The sequence below is a fragment of the Cucurbita pepo genome, chromosome 11 (assembly GCF_057944985.1).
Source record: "Cucurbita pepo subsp. pepo isolate OVF chromosome 11, ASM5794498v1, whole genome shotgun sequence".
Classification (NCBI taxonomy): Eukaryota; Viridiplantae; Streptophyta; class Magnoliopsida; order Cucurbitales; family Cucurbitaceae; genus Cucurbita; species Cucurbita pepo.
In genome coordinates this window covers 3,645,329-3,662,463 of record NC_141808.1, presented here as the reverse complement: position 1 = coordinate 3,662,463, position 17,135 = coordinate 3,645,329, and the positions used below count along the sequence as shown (strand labels likewise).

The 17,135-nt window shown below is 38.7% G+C and overlaps 2 protein-coding genes across 2 annotated transcripts; both read left to right on the top strand.

Moving 5' to 3' along the window:
- The first annotated feature begins 442 nt into the window (after window positions 1-442).
- Window positions 443-3,527, top strand: LOC111806099 (uncharacterized). Its single transcript, XM_023691455.2, has one exon. The coding sequence runs from the start codon at window positions 589-591 to the stop codon at window positions 3,115-3,117; it is 2,529 nt and encodes an 842-aa protein (XP_023547223.1). The 5' UTR covers window positions 443-588; the 3' UTR covers window positions 3,118-3,527.
- An 819-nt stretch (window positions 3,528-4,346) lies between these two features.
- Window positions 4,347-16,539, top strand: LOC111806100 (adagio protein 1). Its single transcript, XM_023691456.2, has 2 exons — window positions 4,347-5,168; window positions 14,282-16,539. The coding sequence occupies exons 1-2, from the start codon at window positions 4,942-4,944 to the stop codon at window positions 15,888-15,890; spliced, it is 1,836 nt and encodes a 611-aa protein (XP_023547224.1). The 5' UTR covers window positions 4,347-4,941; the 3' UTR covers window positions 15,891-16,539.
- The last annotated feature ends 596 nt before the right edge of the window (window positions 16,540-17,135 follow it).

Genomic DNA, 17,135 nt, shown 5'->3' with positions numbered 1-17,135 from the left:
ATAAGAGATAGAATGTTATCAAAATTTTATATAAATAAATATTATTCGTTAGTTCTTTTAATTATTTCCAATGGATTTACTGCTTAAATAATTAATTGTTAGAAGTTAATTTATTTTTATTAATTCAATTTATTAAAAAAAATTAATATATTATAAATAATATGTTTTAAGGTTTTTTTAGACCCGTTTTAAAGAAGAAGCGGAAAAGCTATGGTATCATAGGCTAGAAGAAGCGGAAAAGCTATGGTATCATAGGCTAAAATTAGGCTAGTACGGATATAGTGTCCTAAATTTCTCTAATAGGATAATATTTACTCGTGGTGATAGGTGATTATTACAAATGGTATAGTTGTAAGAGCTAAAATTAGGCTAGTACGGCTATAGTGTGATTCAAAATTAGAGAGCAATGGCCCCTCTTCTCCCTCACACTTCCTGTGAACTTAAGCCCAATGCACCGGCTAAGTCTTTCACTAAGTGGAATTAGTTTCCTTATCCGTCTCCTCCGTCAACAATCGAGCTCAATTCCGCCATTTTTATTTAACCGAGAAGCTCGAACCTCGAACCTCGAGTTACATATTTAGTGTGAGAATGGAAGGCGCTTTCTTCCCCAACAGATGCCCACTTCCAGTGAACAGACCCATTCCACCAAATCAATCTTTGAAGTTTAATTCAACGAATCCTCCTCCTCCTCCTCCATCGCCGCCCTCTTCCTCGTTTCCGATCGATACCCTTCTTCAGCATCTTCTTCAATTGTCTCTGCCTCCTAATGACACTCTCCACAAGCTCAAACATGTAAAGGTTGCGCAAAAGAATGTTGCTCATTTGCCTTCTCTTCAAATTTCAGTGGATTCAACTAAGAAACGGAGCAAAGGGCCTCAGTTGAAGAAACCCGTCTTGAATTCAGCTCCGGAAATTGTGTACAATGACGAGAAGATTCGAGCTGGGCCTCTTCAATTTCTCTCCAAAAAGGGTATGTGCTTGCTTAATTCAATCGCTGAACAGCCTTTTGATAGCTTGAATGCTTATTTTGATTCTGTCAAGTTTGAGTTGCTTGAAATTGATTTGGTCAGTCTCTTGAAAGCGCTAGACCTTTCGGGGCATAGCGAGAGGGCTATTTTGTTGTTTGAATGGTTTGTGTCGAACTCTGTTTCTGGAAATGTGAAACTAGATAATAAAGCTGTTGAACTTATGATAAGGATTCTTGGAAGAGAATCGAAATATTCAACTGCACTCAAGCTGTTCGACGAAATACCCATTGACAAATACTCGCTTGATGTTCGCTCTTGCACCACCATTCTTCACGCTTATTCTCGAAATGGCGAGTATAAGCAAGCCATTGCCATGTTTGATAGAATGAAGGACTGTGGCCTTTCTCCAAGTTTGGTTGCATACAATGTGATGCTTGATGTTTATGGGAAAATGGGTCGTTCTTGGGATAAAATTTTAGGTTTGTTGGATGAAATGAGGAGTGTAGGTTTGCAATTTGATGAGTTCACCTGTAGCACTGTGATATCTGCTTGTGGAAGAGAGGGTTTGATGAATGAAGCAAAAGATTTCTTGTTTGGGTTGAAATCAAGTGGCTATGAGCCAGGAACTGTCACCTACAATGCTTTACTTCAAGTATTTGGAAAAGCTGGGATGTATTCAGAGGCTTTAAACATCTTGAAAGAAATGGAGGATAATTATTGCACCCCGGACTCTATTACCTACAATGAGCTCGTAGCAGCTTACGTTCGGGCTGGATTCTACGAGGAAGGAGCTGATGTAATCGACACAATGACGCGCAAAGGTGTGACGCCAGATGCTGTGACTTATACAACTCTCATAAATGCCTATGGTAGCGCAGGGAAGGAGGTGAAGGCATTAGAACTGTTTAACCAGATGAAGAAATCAGGATGTGTTCCTAATGTTTGCACGTATAATTCTATTCTTGCACTTCTGGGAAAGAAGTTGCAGTCGGAGGAAATGATAAAGATACTCGTTGATATGAGAACGAATGGATGTTCACCAAACCGAATAACATGGAACACGATGCTTGCCATGTGTGGTGATAAGGGGAATCACAAGTTTGTGAACCGTGTTCTTAGGGAGATGAAAAACTGTGGTTTTGAACCCGGCAGAGACACGTTTAACACTTTGATTAGCACGTATGGCCGTTGTGGGTCGAAGATCGATGCAGCAGAGATGTACGATGAGATGATTAAAGCTGGATTTACACCATGTATTATGACTTATAACGCGCTTCTGAACGCTTTGGCTCGACGAGGGGATTGGAAAGCAGCGGAATCTGTGTTCCTGGATATGAAGAACAAGGGATTCAAACCTAATGAAACCTCATACTCATTGATGCTCCATTGCTATGCAAAAGGGGGGAATGTGAAAGGATTAAAGAGGATTGAGAAAGATATCTATGATGGTCAGATCTTCCCCAGCTGGGTTCTTTTAAGAACACTCATTCTTTCAAACATCAAGTGCAGAGCAGTTGCAGGAATGGAAAGGGCATTTGAGGAGCTGATGAAGAATGGATACAAGCCCGACATGGTTATATTCAACTCAATGCTATCGATTTTTGCTAAAAACAACATGTATGAACGAGCCCACGAGACGTTTCACTTGATTCGTGAAGGTGGACTGCAACCGGATCTCGTCACCTACAATAGCTTAATGAATATGTATGCCAGAAGAGGAGAATGCTGGAAAGCAGAAGAAATCCTCAAGGGACTTATAAAATCTGGCTTAAAACCCGATCTCATTTCATACAACACCGTAATTAAAGGCTTCTGCAGACAAGGACTCATACAAGAAGCAATAAGAACTATGTCCGAGATGACAACTCGAGGGATTCATCCTTGCATATTTACGTACAACACTTTCGTGTCGGGGTATGCAGGACGTGGAATGTTTGCAGAGGTAGATGAAGTCATTAGCTACATGATTCAGAACAACTGCAAACCCAATGAAGTTACGTACAAGGTCGTCGTGGACGGTTATTGTAAAGCAAGAAAATATCAAGAAGCTATGGATTTCGTGTTCGGGATCAAGAACATCGACGATTCGTTCAATTATCATTCCACGCAAAGACTTGCTTCCCATGTAAGGGAGATGATGAGTTCTTGATCTCTCTGGGAGGTATTCCTGCTTGTTTATTTCTTTGTTCATTTATAGAGAAGTACTTGTAAATATTTAATAGCCATTGCAAAACATCAAACACCTTAGCAGCTCATTCATAAATGGGAGGGGTTTGTCATTTGAAATGGGCTAAAGGTTAAGTGGGCCTTGGAGTTTGGGCCAGAATGGGCCTTGGAGTTGGGCTGTAGACATTGATGAAGTCCAACTTGTCCTTTCAGTTTCACAACCTCGTTGAAGATGTCTATTTTTGTATTCTTTTTATCCCTTTTACATGTTGTGTAAGTAAGGATATTGCACTTAGAGGCTTCAACTCCAAAAAACCATTTATGTGCACATGGCTATTTATTGTCATCATCTTATACTGCCTTAATAGTATAAAGCAAATTCCCTTTTACGAATTCGTAATAGTCAAAATCTCACTTTTGCAGTACGGTTAAATTACATCGTTCTTAAAATTTACTTTCTAATTCAATGATAATGCAAAATCTAGATAATATTTTATAACTTTATCATATTTGTCGATGTCTAAATTTAGCAAGAGAAAACTTGCAGCACGTAGTTTGGAAGAGAGGTGACCTGCAAAAAGGGAGATAAAAGACTCACGTGTCAAAGTAAGAGACGGAGAAAGTTATGTATAACGAAGAAGTTGAGACTTTAATTGCCTCATATGAGGTTATAATGATGTATTTATAAGGAGAATGGTCAATAACTTTCCCATTTTCTCTTAAAAACTTCGATATTTTCTCTTGAAAAATCAACAATAATAGATATTATGTATGCAACCCAACAATACTCGTGTAGGACCTGAGTACCATATAAAAAACATGCTATAGATACACTTTAGCCAAAGAGAGTGACAACTTTAGAAACAAAACCCCACCAATTTTTTTTTAGCAATTCACCTCTCGATATGCCTTAATTTGTCAGAACATTAAAAATCTCGTAGATTTTAATTTTCACTTATTAACTTTTTTTAGTTCAATAAATATGAACCCGGACTTCAAAATTAATATATTCAACGTCAAATTAGGTTGATGTTAATTTACGAATTGGTTAGGGTAGTGTAAATAAAAAATTTGAAAAGAGGGCAAGCATGTATATTCACACAAAGAAACACCAAAAATAGTAAGGAGATGCGATGTTTGAACCATTTCTATCAATTACCCCACATGTGAGGGAACTGGCAGTGGAGCAAGCAGTGTGGGGAAATGAAAGGAAGAAAAAAAATGGTAGAAGATAAAAACAGCGGTGGAAATGAGATACCCTTTTTCCTGAACAAGACTTAGCGTAGACCTAAAGCTCCATGTAAGCCCGATCGAACCAAGCCAAGCCTCGATCCACCAGCCTTAGCCACAGTAAAATCCTCATTTCGTAAAAGCGGCAAAAAGGCTATTCCTTTCCAGAAGCCTCAACCACCCAGTAGTAGCCTCTCCATCCCTGACTTCTCTTCATCAGAGGGCGGTGAAGAGCGAACACGAAACCAAACCAAGTTTTTATTAACCCCGTCAAACCAAAAATCTCTTTCTTTCTCTCTCTCTCTCTCTCTATCTCTTTCTATCTCTTTCTATCGAAGAGCTAAACTTTTAGCTAAATTGCCGAACCCTTTCAACCACTCGTTATCTTTTCCTGTGTGAACCGTCCCAACCTTCTTCAATTTCGGTTGTCGAGTGTTGCCACCGTCTTAATTGTTCGTTTTTGTGCTAAAACCCTATTTTTTGGCCTCCGATCGCCGGATTCTTTTCTGGGTTTTCTTCCTAATTGGATATCTGTAAATGGGTTGAAGAGAATATTTGGGTTTTGGAAGCGAGGAAAATGGAGTGGGACAGCAATTCGGATCTGAGCGGAGACGAGGAGGACGAGGGCTTCTTACTCAACGATGGTGGGCCTCTTCCTTTTCCTGTGGAGAACTTGTTCCAAACTGCGCCATGTGGGTTCGTCGTCACCGATTCTCTTGAACCTGACCATCCCATCATCTATGTCAACACCGTCTTCGAAATGGTTTCTGGCTATCGGGCGGAGGAAGTGCTTGGTCGCAATTGGTCAGTTTATTTGTAAAATAGTCGTATTATATTGATTCACTGCTATTTATGTTATAATTCTGGACCTTATTTAGCTGTTGAATGCGTATTTTCTCTTCCTTTTGTTGGGGTGGGGTTATTTCGGTTGGTTAGAGACGGGCTGGCATTTGTTTTTGATGGTTATGTGTTGTGGTTTCTTGGGCGAATAGGAAGTCTTGGGCCTAGTTATTCTTTAATTTGTCAGTTAGCCTAATGTTGGATGGATTGGCAAGTTCTTGGTCTGTGTATATAGCTGATGGGTAGGTTGCTGGAAACCGTAGTGTGTTCTCTGGAAGGTATGATCGACATCCTTGCATTTCATTTCTTGGGACAATTTAGCTTCGTTGTGAGTTTTTGTAATCAGTTAACGTTTGAAGAATTCTACTCATACAAGTCTCCATAATGGGTCTCTTTTCTCAATATGAGATGAATCTTCAAAGGATGGGATACTCCGATAGGGTAGACGAGTAGTCTTGTGCCTACGGAAATGAACGTCTCAATATGAGACGAATCTTCAAAGGATGGGATACTTTGATAGGGTAGATGAGTAATCTTGTGCTTATGTAAATGAACACTCCTTTACAAGAAGGCATATCATAAATAAAAGGCTTCCTTACAACGATGGATATTTTGTTCCCAAACCGTGAAGTGATTGTCTCTGAAAGGGAGCAATGAAATTAGTGCCGGTTTCTTAGAAACCATTCTGCTCCTTAACATCCATATTCTGCAATTTTTATCAAGTTGTTGTACCATCATTTTCTATTTTATGTGGCATACAAGAATGACCTCTTTGTTCTTAGATTCTATTATTCTCATTTCAGCTAAGAAATCTCGTCTAGGTTTCCTTTTTCCCTATTGTCTTGATGGAGGTTGTGGAATATTGGCGCTGTCAAAGTGTTTTTCTTATCTAGTAATCGCTACTTCTTACGCCCGATTATACAGCAAACCGAATCCCAAAGAAATTCAAAAGGTTTGCATGGATAGTTAGAAGCATACTATAGAAATCTTTTGATGCTAAAGCTTTTCTATTTGCAAAATTTAGAAGATGTGCGTTGCTTTTGAGGAAGGAAGCACCAACCTCAGGATTGTACTATGACAATATTCTTGGAATGAGGATTAGGCTTATTGTTATAATTTTTCTTGTCATGCTATGAAGGGGAGGTATTTAGTCTTCTTTTGAGGCTGTAAAAGATGGAACTCTTAGGATTCTTATGATTCCGAGAAGCAAGGTTTTAGGTATTTTGAAGATCTAGGTGTGTATTGCTCTCTGAAGGATGGACTTTATTTTTCATGCTTAGTTTGGTATCTTCAATATTTGAAGTTGGTGGAGATTTTTTACTGGAAAGTACTTTATAGATGGATTGTATAAAAAGCAGTAAAACCCGAAATCTAGGCAAAGGACAACAAGTTACGAAGTCATAATGTAATTGTAATAATAGATTGTAAAAAGAGTCTCAATGATTGGTTACTGAGTTTCAAGGAGTCTAGGGTTCATCAATTTGGTGAATACTTCTTGGTTAGGTTTTTGGTTGAGGACAAGGAGAAGAAATTATTCTCAAATAGGAATTTGTGGAGTTAAGTCGCAAAGAGGGAGTAAGATTTCTACAAAAAAAGAGAGAAAAAAAGGTTGGTTTGATTTAGTGAGATGACAATTCAGCTAGTTTTCATAGGTTAGTATGAACTTATGGCTTTTTCTAGTAATCTCGCGGATTTATTTGGGAAGTGGTGTGTTGGTAGCCAATCTTCTAGAATGGAAGTATTTGGCTCGAAACACCCTTTGAAGGAGGTGATGTTTTATTAGCTTTGAAGAGTTTATACAAAAGCATGGGTCAAGATGGTTTTGACTTGAAAGACGACATTGTTCACAAAATTTTGGTTCTTTCTCAAGGATGAGGTCATGGAGGTGTTAAAGGATTTCCCGGTGAATGGTATTTTGAATTCCCCCATAAAGAGACTTCATTAGCTATGGTTAAAAAAGAAGTAAGGAATTTTTTCAGCAATCAGTTTGGTTCTTAGTATATGCAAGATCATGTTTTTTTAATGAATAATCGAACTTTCATTTAGAACAAATGAAAGTATACAAAGGCGTACAAGAAACCAAGCGCACAAAAAGGGAGCAAAACTAAATAAATAGGCTCCAGTCAAGTAAAATAGACTTAAAAGGTTGATTACAACATCACTCTAGTCCCTTCCTATTATTCATCCTTATAGGCCCCGCTTCCCTTAAGGGTTGATGGAGAAGGAGCTCCTTGACCATCTCTTTGCAATCCACATGTCTAGCAAACCGAAAGTTGAATGCTTGAAACAAACAACTCCAAACCGCTCCAACAAAGTCATAACTCTAAAATTATGATAAGTTCTTTGTTTGCTTCCAACAAAGAATGCATCAAAGTGAGCCTACTGGGCAACTTTCTCATTAATCGATCCAAGATGTCGAACTTTTTTCGTGAATGGCCTGTTATGTGAAAAACGTAACCTTCTTGGGAAATTTCACCTTCCACTATAAAGTAAAGAAAGACACATTTGAGGGAGAGTGGTTCACTGTACGCCAAAAGAGGGAATTATAAGAGATTTGGACTCTGAAGATGAATATCCCTTCGCCCTCAACTAATCTCTGACTCCTCAATCAAGGATAAAAGAGCCATAATGTCTTGGTTTCTTATCAAAAGATAGATGACAAAACCCCAATCAAAATGAGAGAGCCCATCTGCCACCCAATTTCTCATACATAGGGTAAAGAGGTCTATCCTCCAACCACTTATCCTACCAAAAATAAGTATCCCTCCCATCACCCACAAAAAATTGAACAAATTGAGAAAAGAAGGGGAGCTCATCAAGGATTTTTGGAAGTGCATTTAGCCCTATGGACATTCGCCCAAAAGGGTGAGGACTATATTTGCTTGTGATAATTCTGTACCATAAGGTCTTAGATTCAAGGGGAAGCACTGCAATTATTTAGCCAACAAGGTCTCGGTTCGTGCCCTTACATTCCCTAATTCTATCCCCCTAAGTCCATTGGCTTTGTGACCACCTCTCATTGCATAAGACAAGTCCCTTCCCCTCTTCGATCCTCTCCACCCCAAAATCCTTTGTGATCTTTTCATAAGTTTTACTAACAGTACTAGGGAATCTAAACATGGAAAAAATGTATACTGAGATACAACTCAAGAATGAACAAATAAAAGTCATCCTACCTCTTTCTGAAAGTAGCTTTTCTCCCACGAGGCTACTCTCTATGAACCTTATCCACTACTGGATCCAAAAAGAGAAACTTCTTGGGTTTTAGCCAAGATGAAGGCCACAAATAGAAAGAAGGGAATGAGCCAACCTTGCACCGCAAGAGTAGCCCATCCATCCACCTTCCGAGGGTCACCATTCAAACCAAAATCTAACACTTGTCTTTGTTAATCTTAAGCCCAGACATAGTCTTGATGATTGCTCTAATGTGATTCAAATTGAGGAACAACCTTTCCTTGAATTAGTAGAAAAAGATGGTTTCATCAGTGAACTAAAAATGAGATGATCTTTATCCTTTCCAATCGCAGAACTTTCAAGAATATTGTCATCGACCTTGAGAAATAAGTCTACTAAGAATATCCATTGTGAGCATAGAGTGAAAAGGAGGAGGATCACCATGTATAAGACCTCTCAAGGCTCAAATGCTATGGTGGCTTACCATTAATGAGAATGAAGTACGTAACTGTTTTGCTGCAACTCCAAATCTGCCATCTTCATTTACACCTGAAGTCTCTCTTCGCTAAATTTTGTCATGGAAGTTTCTATTCATGTGATCCTGTGCCTTCTTGAAGTCTTAAAGTGACCCTCTTTTGTTTGGGAGTTCTATAGTCCTCAATATCCTCATTATTAATAAGGGCTTGGTCTATAATTTGCTACCCCTAATAAGTAACAAATGTATTTGTTAAAAGGTTAGTTGGTGTGCTGGATTCTACAGTGTTGTCCTTTCTTGTTGCTTCTAGAGAGGGGAGACAAATAATTGATACTTTACTTGTGGAAAATGAAATAATGATACAAATCCTTTCATCTTCCTCAATGTAACTTGGTTTCTTACTAGAAAAAAAAAAAAGAAAAAAAGATTATCGAAAGGGGGAAAGATGGTTTAGTTTCCAAAAAAAAAAAAAAAAAGAAGAAGAAGAAGAAGAAGAACAGGAGATGGTTGTAATTATTTGCTTCGGCTTATTCTTTTGGATTGAAACCCTTTCTTGTATAGCTAGTTTGGTTTGAATCCAATGGGCCGTCTTTCTGTATGCCATTTTCTACTCTTTTGTGTAAGAAAAGAAGAGAAAAGGGGCAAGCCAACAAAAATTGATCTCGAGAAAGCATAAAATATGACAGGTTGTGATTTTTTTGTTAATGTTTAACAAGTAAAAAGTAGATTGATCTTTGGAAGCTGTTGGTGGAGAAAGTTATGCATAAATTGGGTAAATGGACGAAGTAATGTCATTTTGAAGGTAGTTCAGCTATTTATCAACTTGTACTAGCTATATTACCAACCCTTTTCATGCCAATGTTTCCTATACCAAACAGAGTGGTAGTAAATGTGGAAAGAAATATAAGAAACTTCCTTTGGCATGGTAAGGTGGCAAATTTCGAATTGGACATTTGAAAAGGTGTGAAATTTTATGGCAAATGAAGTAGTGATATTTCAGAGAAACTGACAAAGTTTGGCATAATGTGATCACTAGTATATATAGGCCAATGGAGGAGTGGTTAACTAGGGAGAAAAAAAGGATGAAGCACATAAGTTTTTGGTGGATATTTCCATGATAAAAAGAAAAACATAGTCTTAGAACACTCTTGAATCAAATTTGGAAATGGGAAGTGAATCAAATTTGACAATCAGGATATTTAGATTATTTTCAACCATTTGCTCTAAAATTTCCAAATCTTTATACAACTGTCTGGGGAATGTGCATTTGATTGTTGGGATGATTTTGACGAGTTGGGATATTCTGACTTGGAGAAAGATGGAGGAAATTCAATTTAAGGAGTTTTTTGATCTTGTAAAGCTACTTTAGATTAACCATTGTGGTTGGAAGAGATGTGAGGACTTGAAATATTCATATTTCCGGTGTCTTTTCCAGTAAATCTTGTTTTATCATTTGAGATAGTCGAAAAGTTGTTTTGCTGAAGATTTCTTCGAGAAAACTTGAAACAGAAAGTGCCCCAAAAAGAAGTCTTTGTTTGATCAGCTTGTCTTCGGGATCAAAATACTTATCAGCTTTAAAGGAAACACCCCATGTTGGCTTCGGACCCATCAAGATTTTGTCTTCACTTTGGAGCTTGTGAAGGCTTGAAGGTTTGAGCCCAAAAAGAAGTATTTGTTTGATCTTCTTGTCTCATAGTTAGAGTTTATGGAGGATTAGTGCTCTTGTTTAATAATATTTGAATCATCATGGAATTTTCAAAATCTGTTTTTAGTGACCTTTTCAAGAGGAAAACAGAGAAACTTTGTACGAAGACCTTGAAATTTGTTTGGAGGTGTATTTGGAAGGAAAGAAACCACCATAATTTTCAATGGGCAAACGGGAGGTTGCGAGAAGTACTTGAGTTAGCTTATGTATATTTGTGCGTTTCCTTAGAAGTGATTAGAAATTATAGTGTGCCTTTACAATCAATTCTAACTGGGGTGGTTTTTTTAAGTTACTTGGATCGTTTATCTGGGTGGTTTTAGCGGTGGTGTCTTTTGGGTCTGTTATTAGGTTGTAACACTGAAGAACTTGTTTTCTTGTTTCAAGAAAATGGAAAATAAGATCACTTCTGTAAATGTGGATGAATGCTGCTGGTTTTTTAGAAAAAGATGGGCTCTTCCTAAACCAAATCCCTTACAAGGGAAATTGGGTCGGTTGGGTTACAAAAATTTGAGAGTTTCTCTACAAACATATATGGGGAGGTTCTTATCCAAAATAGGGATAAAATTCTTTATTTGGGAACCTAGTTTGTCGAGTATCAACATCCACGATGTTCTTCAAAGGAAATCCCCTTGGCTGTACATCTCTCCCTCAAGCTGCCCTCTGTATATGGTGGATCTAGAAATAACTTTTCCAATGAATTTTGGAGCTTTAACTTATCATCTATGGACTGGGATTTGGTTCGCCCAGGTGACATTTTCTCTTTCTAGTGTTTTGATGGGACATCCTTTCAAAGATGAGAAGAAGACACTTTGGTTGAATTTCATGAGGGCATTCTTCTGGAATTGTTGGCTTGAGCGGAATGGTCGTATCTTCAATGTAAAGAAGCATAACACACCAACTTTTGTAGATTCTATCATTTTCTTAGCTTTATCTTGGAGGAAGATAAAACATCCTTTTTGTAATTACAACTTAACTACTCTCGCTCCACAATGCACAAGCTTCTTGTAAATACCTCTTCATAGGGAATGTTTTTGTTTCCTGTAAGGAAAAAGAGAGAGAGAGAGAGAGAGAGAGAGAGAGGGATCACTTCTTCAATCTTCCCCATCTAGGAAATTTTATCATTCTCATTTTAAAAAATACGTGGATGGACCACCCTTTTCATTTATGTGGAGAATGGGTGGAACTCTATGTTTAAGTGGTTGGCTGCCCATTCTTTCCTCCTGACTATTCACGAATGAAAATCGTTTTATGTATGCTCGACTTCGGTTGCTGGTGCTATAAAATGAGTACATCATGACAAGAACAGTCACCCAGGAAAATCAACCTTCTTTTTTTAATTGGTGGATGGTGAAAAGAAAGAACTTTGGATGCGACCGCAAAAGAGGCCTTGATTGGAACCCTTTGTCTCTTTGGATAATCAAGCTAAAAATAGGATTTTTGTTGTTACTCTTCATTCACTTTATTAAAAAAAGGAAGGGTAATTTCACAATTCTTTGGGGAGGGTGCACCCATTCTAAGGCAACAAATAATTTGTTCATTGACTGTCGCTTTATCTTGTAAGCTTTTCTTCTCTAGTATCAAATCTCTAAAGGGGCTCCTCTAACTCTTGGAGAATCCTTAGGCATACGCCTGTAGGACAACATTTTAACAATGCATCCCAATAATGGGAGAGGGTTTCTTATGGATACAGATAAAAAAGATGGATTGTCTTAGATTTGTTGGTAGAGTACACCTTTTCTGGAAACATAGACTTCGTATGACAAACATCATAAAGAAAAAGACCCCCTCCTGTTTCTTAGAAAAGTGATGGTTCAAATCTTTACTTTTGATTCTCCCTCTTCAAGGTCAAATTTTCACCATTGTTTGAGATGTCCTTTGAGCTAAGAAAGTTTGGAAAGATGAGCAGTCTTCTTATAAAGTTTCCTCTTTTAATATAGTGGCCTTAATTAAATAAAGGGAATTCTTGGCTGATGCAGCCTTCTCTCCCCCTTATGTTCTCTGATTTCCACGTGGCCTTTGTCGAAGGACCCTCCTGTTGTTTATAGTGGAAGGTCCCTAAACAGGTTCAAGTCTATCTTAAAGAATATTGTGGGAGGCATGTCTTTATCTTTTGTTCTAATAATAAGACTTCCACTTTAGGGAATGATCTTTCGGATGATGAGGAATTTTCCAATGGAAGTGTTAGTAGTTACATGTCTTTTGATGAAGAAACCCTTATTGAAGATTTTAGTACTGGTCTTCTAGAAGACTTCATTAAAGGTTGTTTGATCTCTCTTTTCAACGAGGAATATATCTGGATCTGGCTTCGTTTTCAAGAATATATCTGGATCTGAGCAAAATGGTCACTCCAAGGCCTTTTATCCCTATCATTTTGAAAAACTCAATTTTCCAGATTACTTTCATCAAGCTGCCATCACTCTTGTTCCTATCAATTGCAAGGGCAACTATGACAATTACAATTCCAAAACGGCTGGAAGGTTCCAATGTTTCTGCCATTCTCTGGTACTTTTGTTTATTCATTTATTTAAATGTTCTTGGTTGTGTGGAAGGAGTTTCTTTGTTCTTCTTTTGGTTGTTTTGGTTAGCTCGTGGGCTTTCTATGGTGTGCTTTTAGATTCTTTTTAGGTGATTTTATTTGTTTGGTTTTTTGTTGTTTGTTTTCCTCTTTTTGGAAGGTTGTTTCCTTGAATATTATCTTCGTAGTGTAAAGTCGTTTATCATTTAAAGGGAAATCCAGCTCGAAAAGCAACGCTTACATTTCTCATTTCCTCCAACTCAAGAGTCCAACTGGCCATCAATATAAATCAATAATCAATTTTCAGGAGTTTAACCTTCCAATATTTGGAGTTGAAAAATTCATGGTATTAACACATGAATTTATTATTTATTTGGGTTCAAGGAGTCTAAATTTGTAGCTTAGTTCTTTGATTAGTGGGTCATGCATGCCCACTTTATCTATGCTTCAATCTTGAGAGCACCCCATTTATCCCAAACCCAAGGACCTCTTACGCTCACCAGCTGCAACTTCCTTCTTGGTGAGGGCAACTACTCCTAAGAGGTTTTATGGGGGGAAAAATGGAAGAAGTTATAATATGTTTAGTAAACTATTCAAACTTTACATATATACGAACTGCAACATTTCCATACACCTGAGTATAACCAGTGTTGTTTTCTAGCCGTATGTTTTTAGGGGCGATCAATCATGAGCAACACAAGTTCAACCTTTGGTTTGAGTGACCGATACCTTCCGTTGCTAGAAGGATACATTAGTTATATTTCTACTTAGTTTTTGATACTGTACTAAATGGACATCTTACAGTAGAAACTAATAACTGAGGATGAGTTTTTTTAACAGTATTGTCACTAACTGAATTATGGCCTGCTTTGTATAAGTAACATTATTTTTCAGTATACTTGACGATTTGATCTGATGTATCTACATATAACTTATGTAGAGTTTTTTCTCTATGAACTTTCAAAGATCTCGATTCTGTATGTAAGATTTCAGAACACTTGGACGCCTAATGCCCGACCTAATATGATTAGAATTATATGATTTCACTAATGTTATGATGCTTCGGTTTTCTAATGCATGTGTATGCTCTCTCTATCTGCCAGCGCAGGATTACCCTAGCCTATCGTTACACTCCATGTTGATCTTTCTATTCATATATACTTAATACGTGATACTTGCTTACTAACACAGTTGGGATGTTCTTGCAGTCGGTTCTTGCAATGTAGAGGTCCATTTGCAAAAAGAAGGCACCCACTGGTTGACTCTTCAGTGGTTTCAGAAATTAGAAGATGTCTAGAGGATGGCACTGAATTTCAAGGCGAATTGTTGAACTTTAGGAAAGATGGTACCCCATTGATGAATAAATTGAGGTTAACACCTATCTATGGAGATGATGAAACAGTAACCCATGTTATTGGTATCCAGTTCTTCACTGAAGCCGATATTGATTTGGGACCTGTGACCAGTTCTACAACGAAGGAGTTAGCAAAATCGTCTGATAAGTTCCGTTCTGGCCTTTCATCTTTTCGCTTTACATCTGTTGGGGACCGAAATATTTGTCGTGGTGTATGTGGTATTCTCCAATTGAGTGATGAGGTGATATCGTTGAAAATACTCTCACGGTTGACGCCCAGAGATATAGCGTCAGTAGGATCTGTTTGTAGGCGGTTTTATGAGCTGACGAAGAACGAGGATCTCTGGAGAATGGTCTGCCAAAATGCCTGGGGTAGTGAAACAACACGTGTACTAGAGACTGTACCTGGTGCAAAAACTCTTGGCTGGGGCCGGTTAGCCAGAGAATTGACAACTCTCGAAGATGCTGCCTGGAGGAAGCTAACCGTAGGGGGATCTGTCGAACCCTCACGTTGCAACTTCAGTGCTTGTGCAGTTGGTAATAGAGTTGTATTATTTGGTGGGGAGGGTGTTAATATGCAACCGATGAATGATACCTTTGTACTGGATTTAAATTCTAGTAAACCAGAGTGGCAGCATGTTCAAGTTAGTTCTCCACCTCCTGGTAGATGGGGTCATACTCTTTCTTGTGTAAATGGTTCTCATTTAGTCGTCTTTGGCGGTTGTGGTAGACAGGGCTTGCTTAATGACGTTTTCGTGTTGGATTTGGATGCGAATCCTCCAACCTGGCGTGAAATATCTGGATTGGCTCCTCCGCTTCCAAGATCATGGCATAGCTCCTGCACTCTTGACGGCACCAAGTTGATAGTCTCTGGTGGTTGTGCAGATTCTGGAGTACTTCTGAGTGATACTTTTCTGCTCGATCTCTCAATGGAGAAACCCATTTGGAGGGAGATACCTGTAACTTGGACTCCTCCCTCTCGGTTGGGGCACACATTATCTGTATATGGTGGCCGGAAGATTTTGATGTTTGGAGGTTTAGCAAAAAGTGGACCGTTACGGTTTCGATCAAGTGATGTCTTTACAATGGATTTAAGTGAGGAGGAGCCATGTTGGAGATGTGTAGCTGGAAGCGGAGTGCCGGGTGCTGGAAACCCAGGAGGGGTAGCACCTCCGCCTAGACTGGACCATGTCGCTGTGAGTCTCCCTGGTGGCAGAATACTGATATTTGGTGGCTCAGTGGCGGGTCTTCACTCTGCGTCACAGCTTTACCTCCTTGATCCAACAGAAGAGAAACCAACATGGAGGATATTGAAAGTACCTGGACGGCCTCCAAGGTTCGCATGGGGACACAGCACGTGTGTCGTAGGGGGAACGAGGGCAATAGTCCTGGGAGGTCAAACTGGAGAGGAGTGGATGCTAAGTGAGCTTCATGAACTATCATTGGCCAGTTCTCTCATCTGATTTGAAGAGGGAAGAAACAAAGAACAGTTGAGAGAGAGAGAGAGAAAGAGAGCCATGGATTGCAAGATTATGGTGAGAGATTGATTGATGTGTTGGGAGAAATGTTGTTGCTCTGGTCTGGTCTGGTCTGGTCAGGACTCTCTGTATTAGATATGTTTGTTCCAAAAGAGCATCATATTATTCTTGTATGGAACTGTTCTGACTCAGAATAAAACTTTAAAATTCAGTTTGAAACGAGTGATGCCAATACCGATTCTTGCGTTGGGTGTGAGTTTTAGCAAGAATGTTTTCTTCCATATTAGGGGTTAGATTATGTTGATAGAGGGATAGGTATCTATATATAAGTGCATATTCTTAGTATCATAAGAATATTTTGGTCTCTAATGATTCAGATTCTATAGTAGTAGGATTTGGAATTGGAATTGGAAGAAGCAAAGAGGGAGTGAGTCCATGTCTGTCTGTAATAACTTTCTGCCCAGGATTGGAACAACCAAGATCTGAAATACACAGGCAACCACTGCTGGTTCAGTTCCTTCAGCCACTGAAGGAAGAAGGAAAAAGGCATCCATGCAAACCCCCCCACCCCTTCTCTTTTCTGTACAAGTAACACTCTGCTGCTTATCTTATTTATTATATATATTTTGCTGTCTTTGGTTGCCTGTGTTCTACCCTTCATTTTTCCTCTCTTCTCTGCTTCCATTCTTTAACCTTTTATTTTCAACCAGGTAAGCTTCCCTATAACTTCATCTATATATATTTCAAATTAATCTCTATTGTTTCCACTTTTTAATTTAATCGAATGAGTCCCATTTCTATTTCATTCTTTTTAGAATTCTAGCTCTTCTAGAGTGATATATCACTGATGGCCCGGGTCCCTTGGAAGGGGGTCTTTTTCGCTCTCTACAGGAAAGGCCCAAAGTCGATCCTAGGAAACAGTGAAGCTTCATAGGATCTTTCTGTCTAGGTGCAGGTAGTAAGCATCTTCACAGACATGTCTATTTCACTGAGTCTTTCTTAGATAGTACCCAAATCGTTATGCCATTCGGGTGGGTCAAAACTTACCCGACAATGAATTTTGTTACCTGAGGACCATTATAGTTATGGCGGCCGTTTACCGGGGCTTCGGTTGTCAATTGCTCTGTCATTGGGCAGGCGTTAGCCACCATACATGGTCTTACTATGAGTGTTACAGATGGTCTAATGAGAGGAATGGAAGTGGTTAATATGAGAGCTCTTCTAAGATAA

Bases quoted from the DNA above. Each gene is read 5' to 3' on its own strand.
- LOC111806100 (XM_023691456.2), top strand. From the start codon at position 4,942: ATGGAGTGGGACAGCAATTCGGATCTGAGCGGAGACGAGGAGGACGAG. The intron at 5,169-14,281 runs GTCAGTTTATTT...ATGTTCTTGCAG, and splicing joins GAAGTGCTTGGTCGCAATTG to TCGGTTCTTGCAATGTAGAG.
- LOC111806099 (XM_023691455.2), top strand. From the start codon at position 589: ATGGAAGGCGCTTTCTTCCCCAACAGATGCCCACTTCCAGTGAACAGA.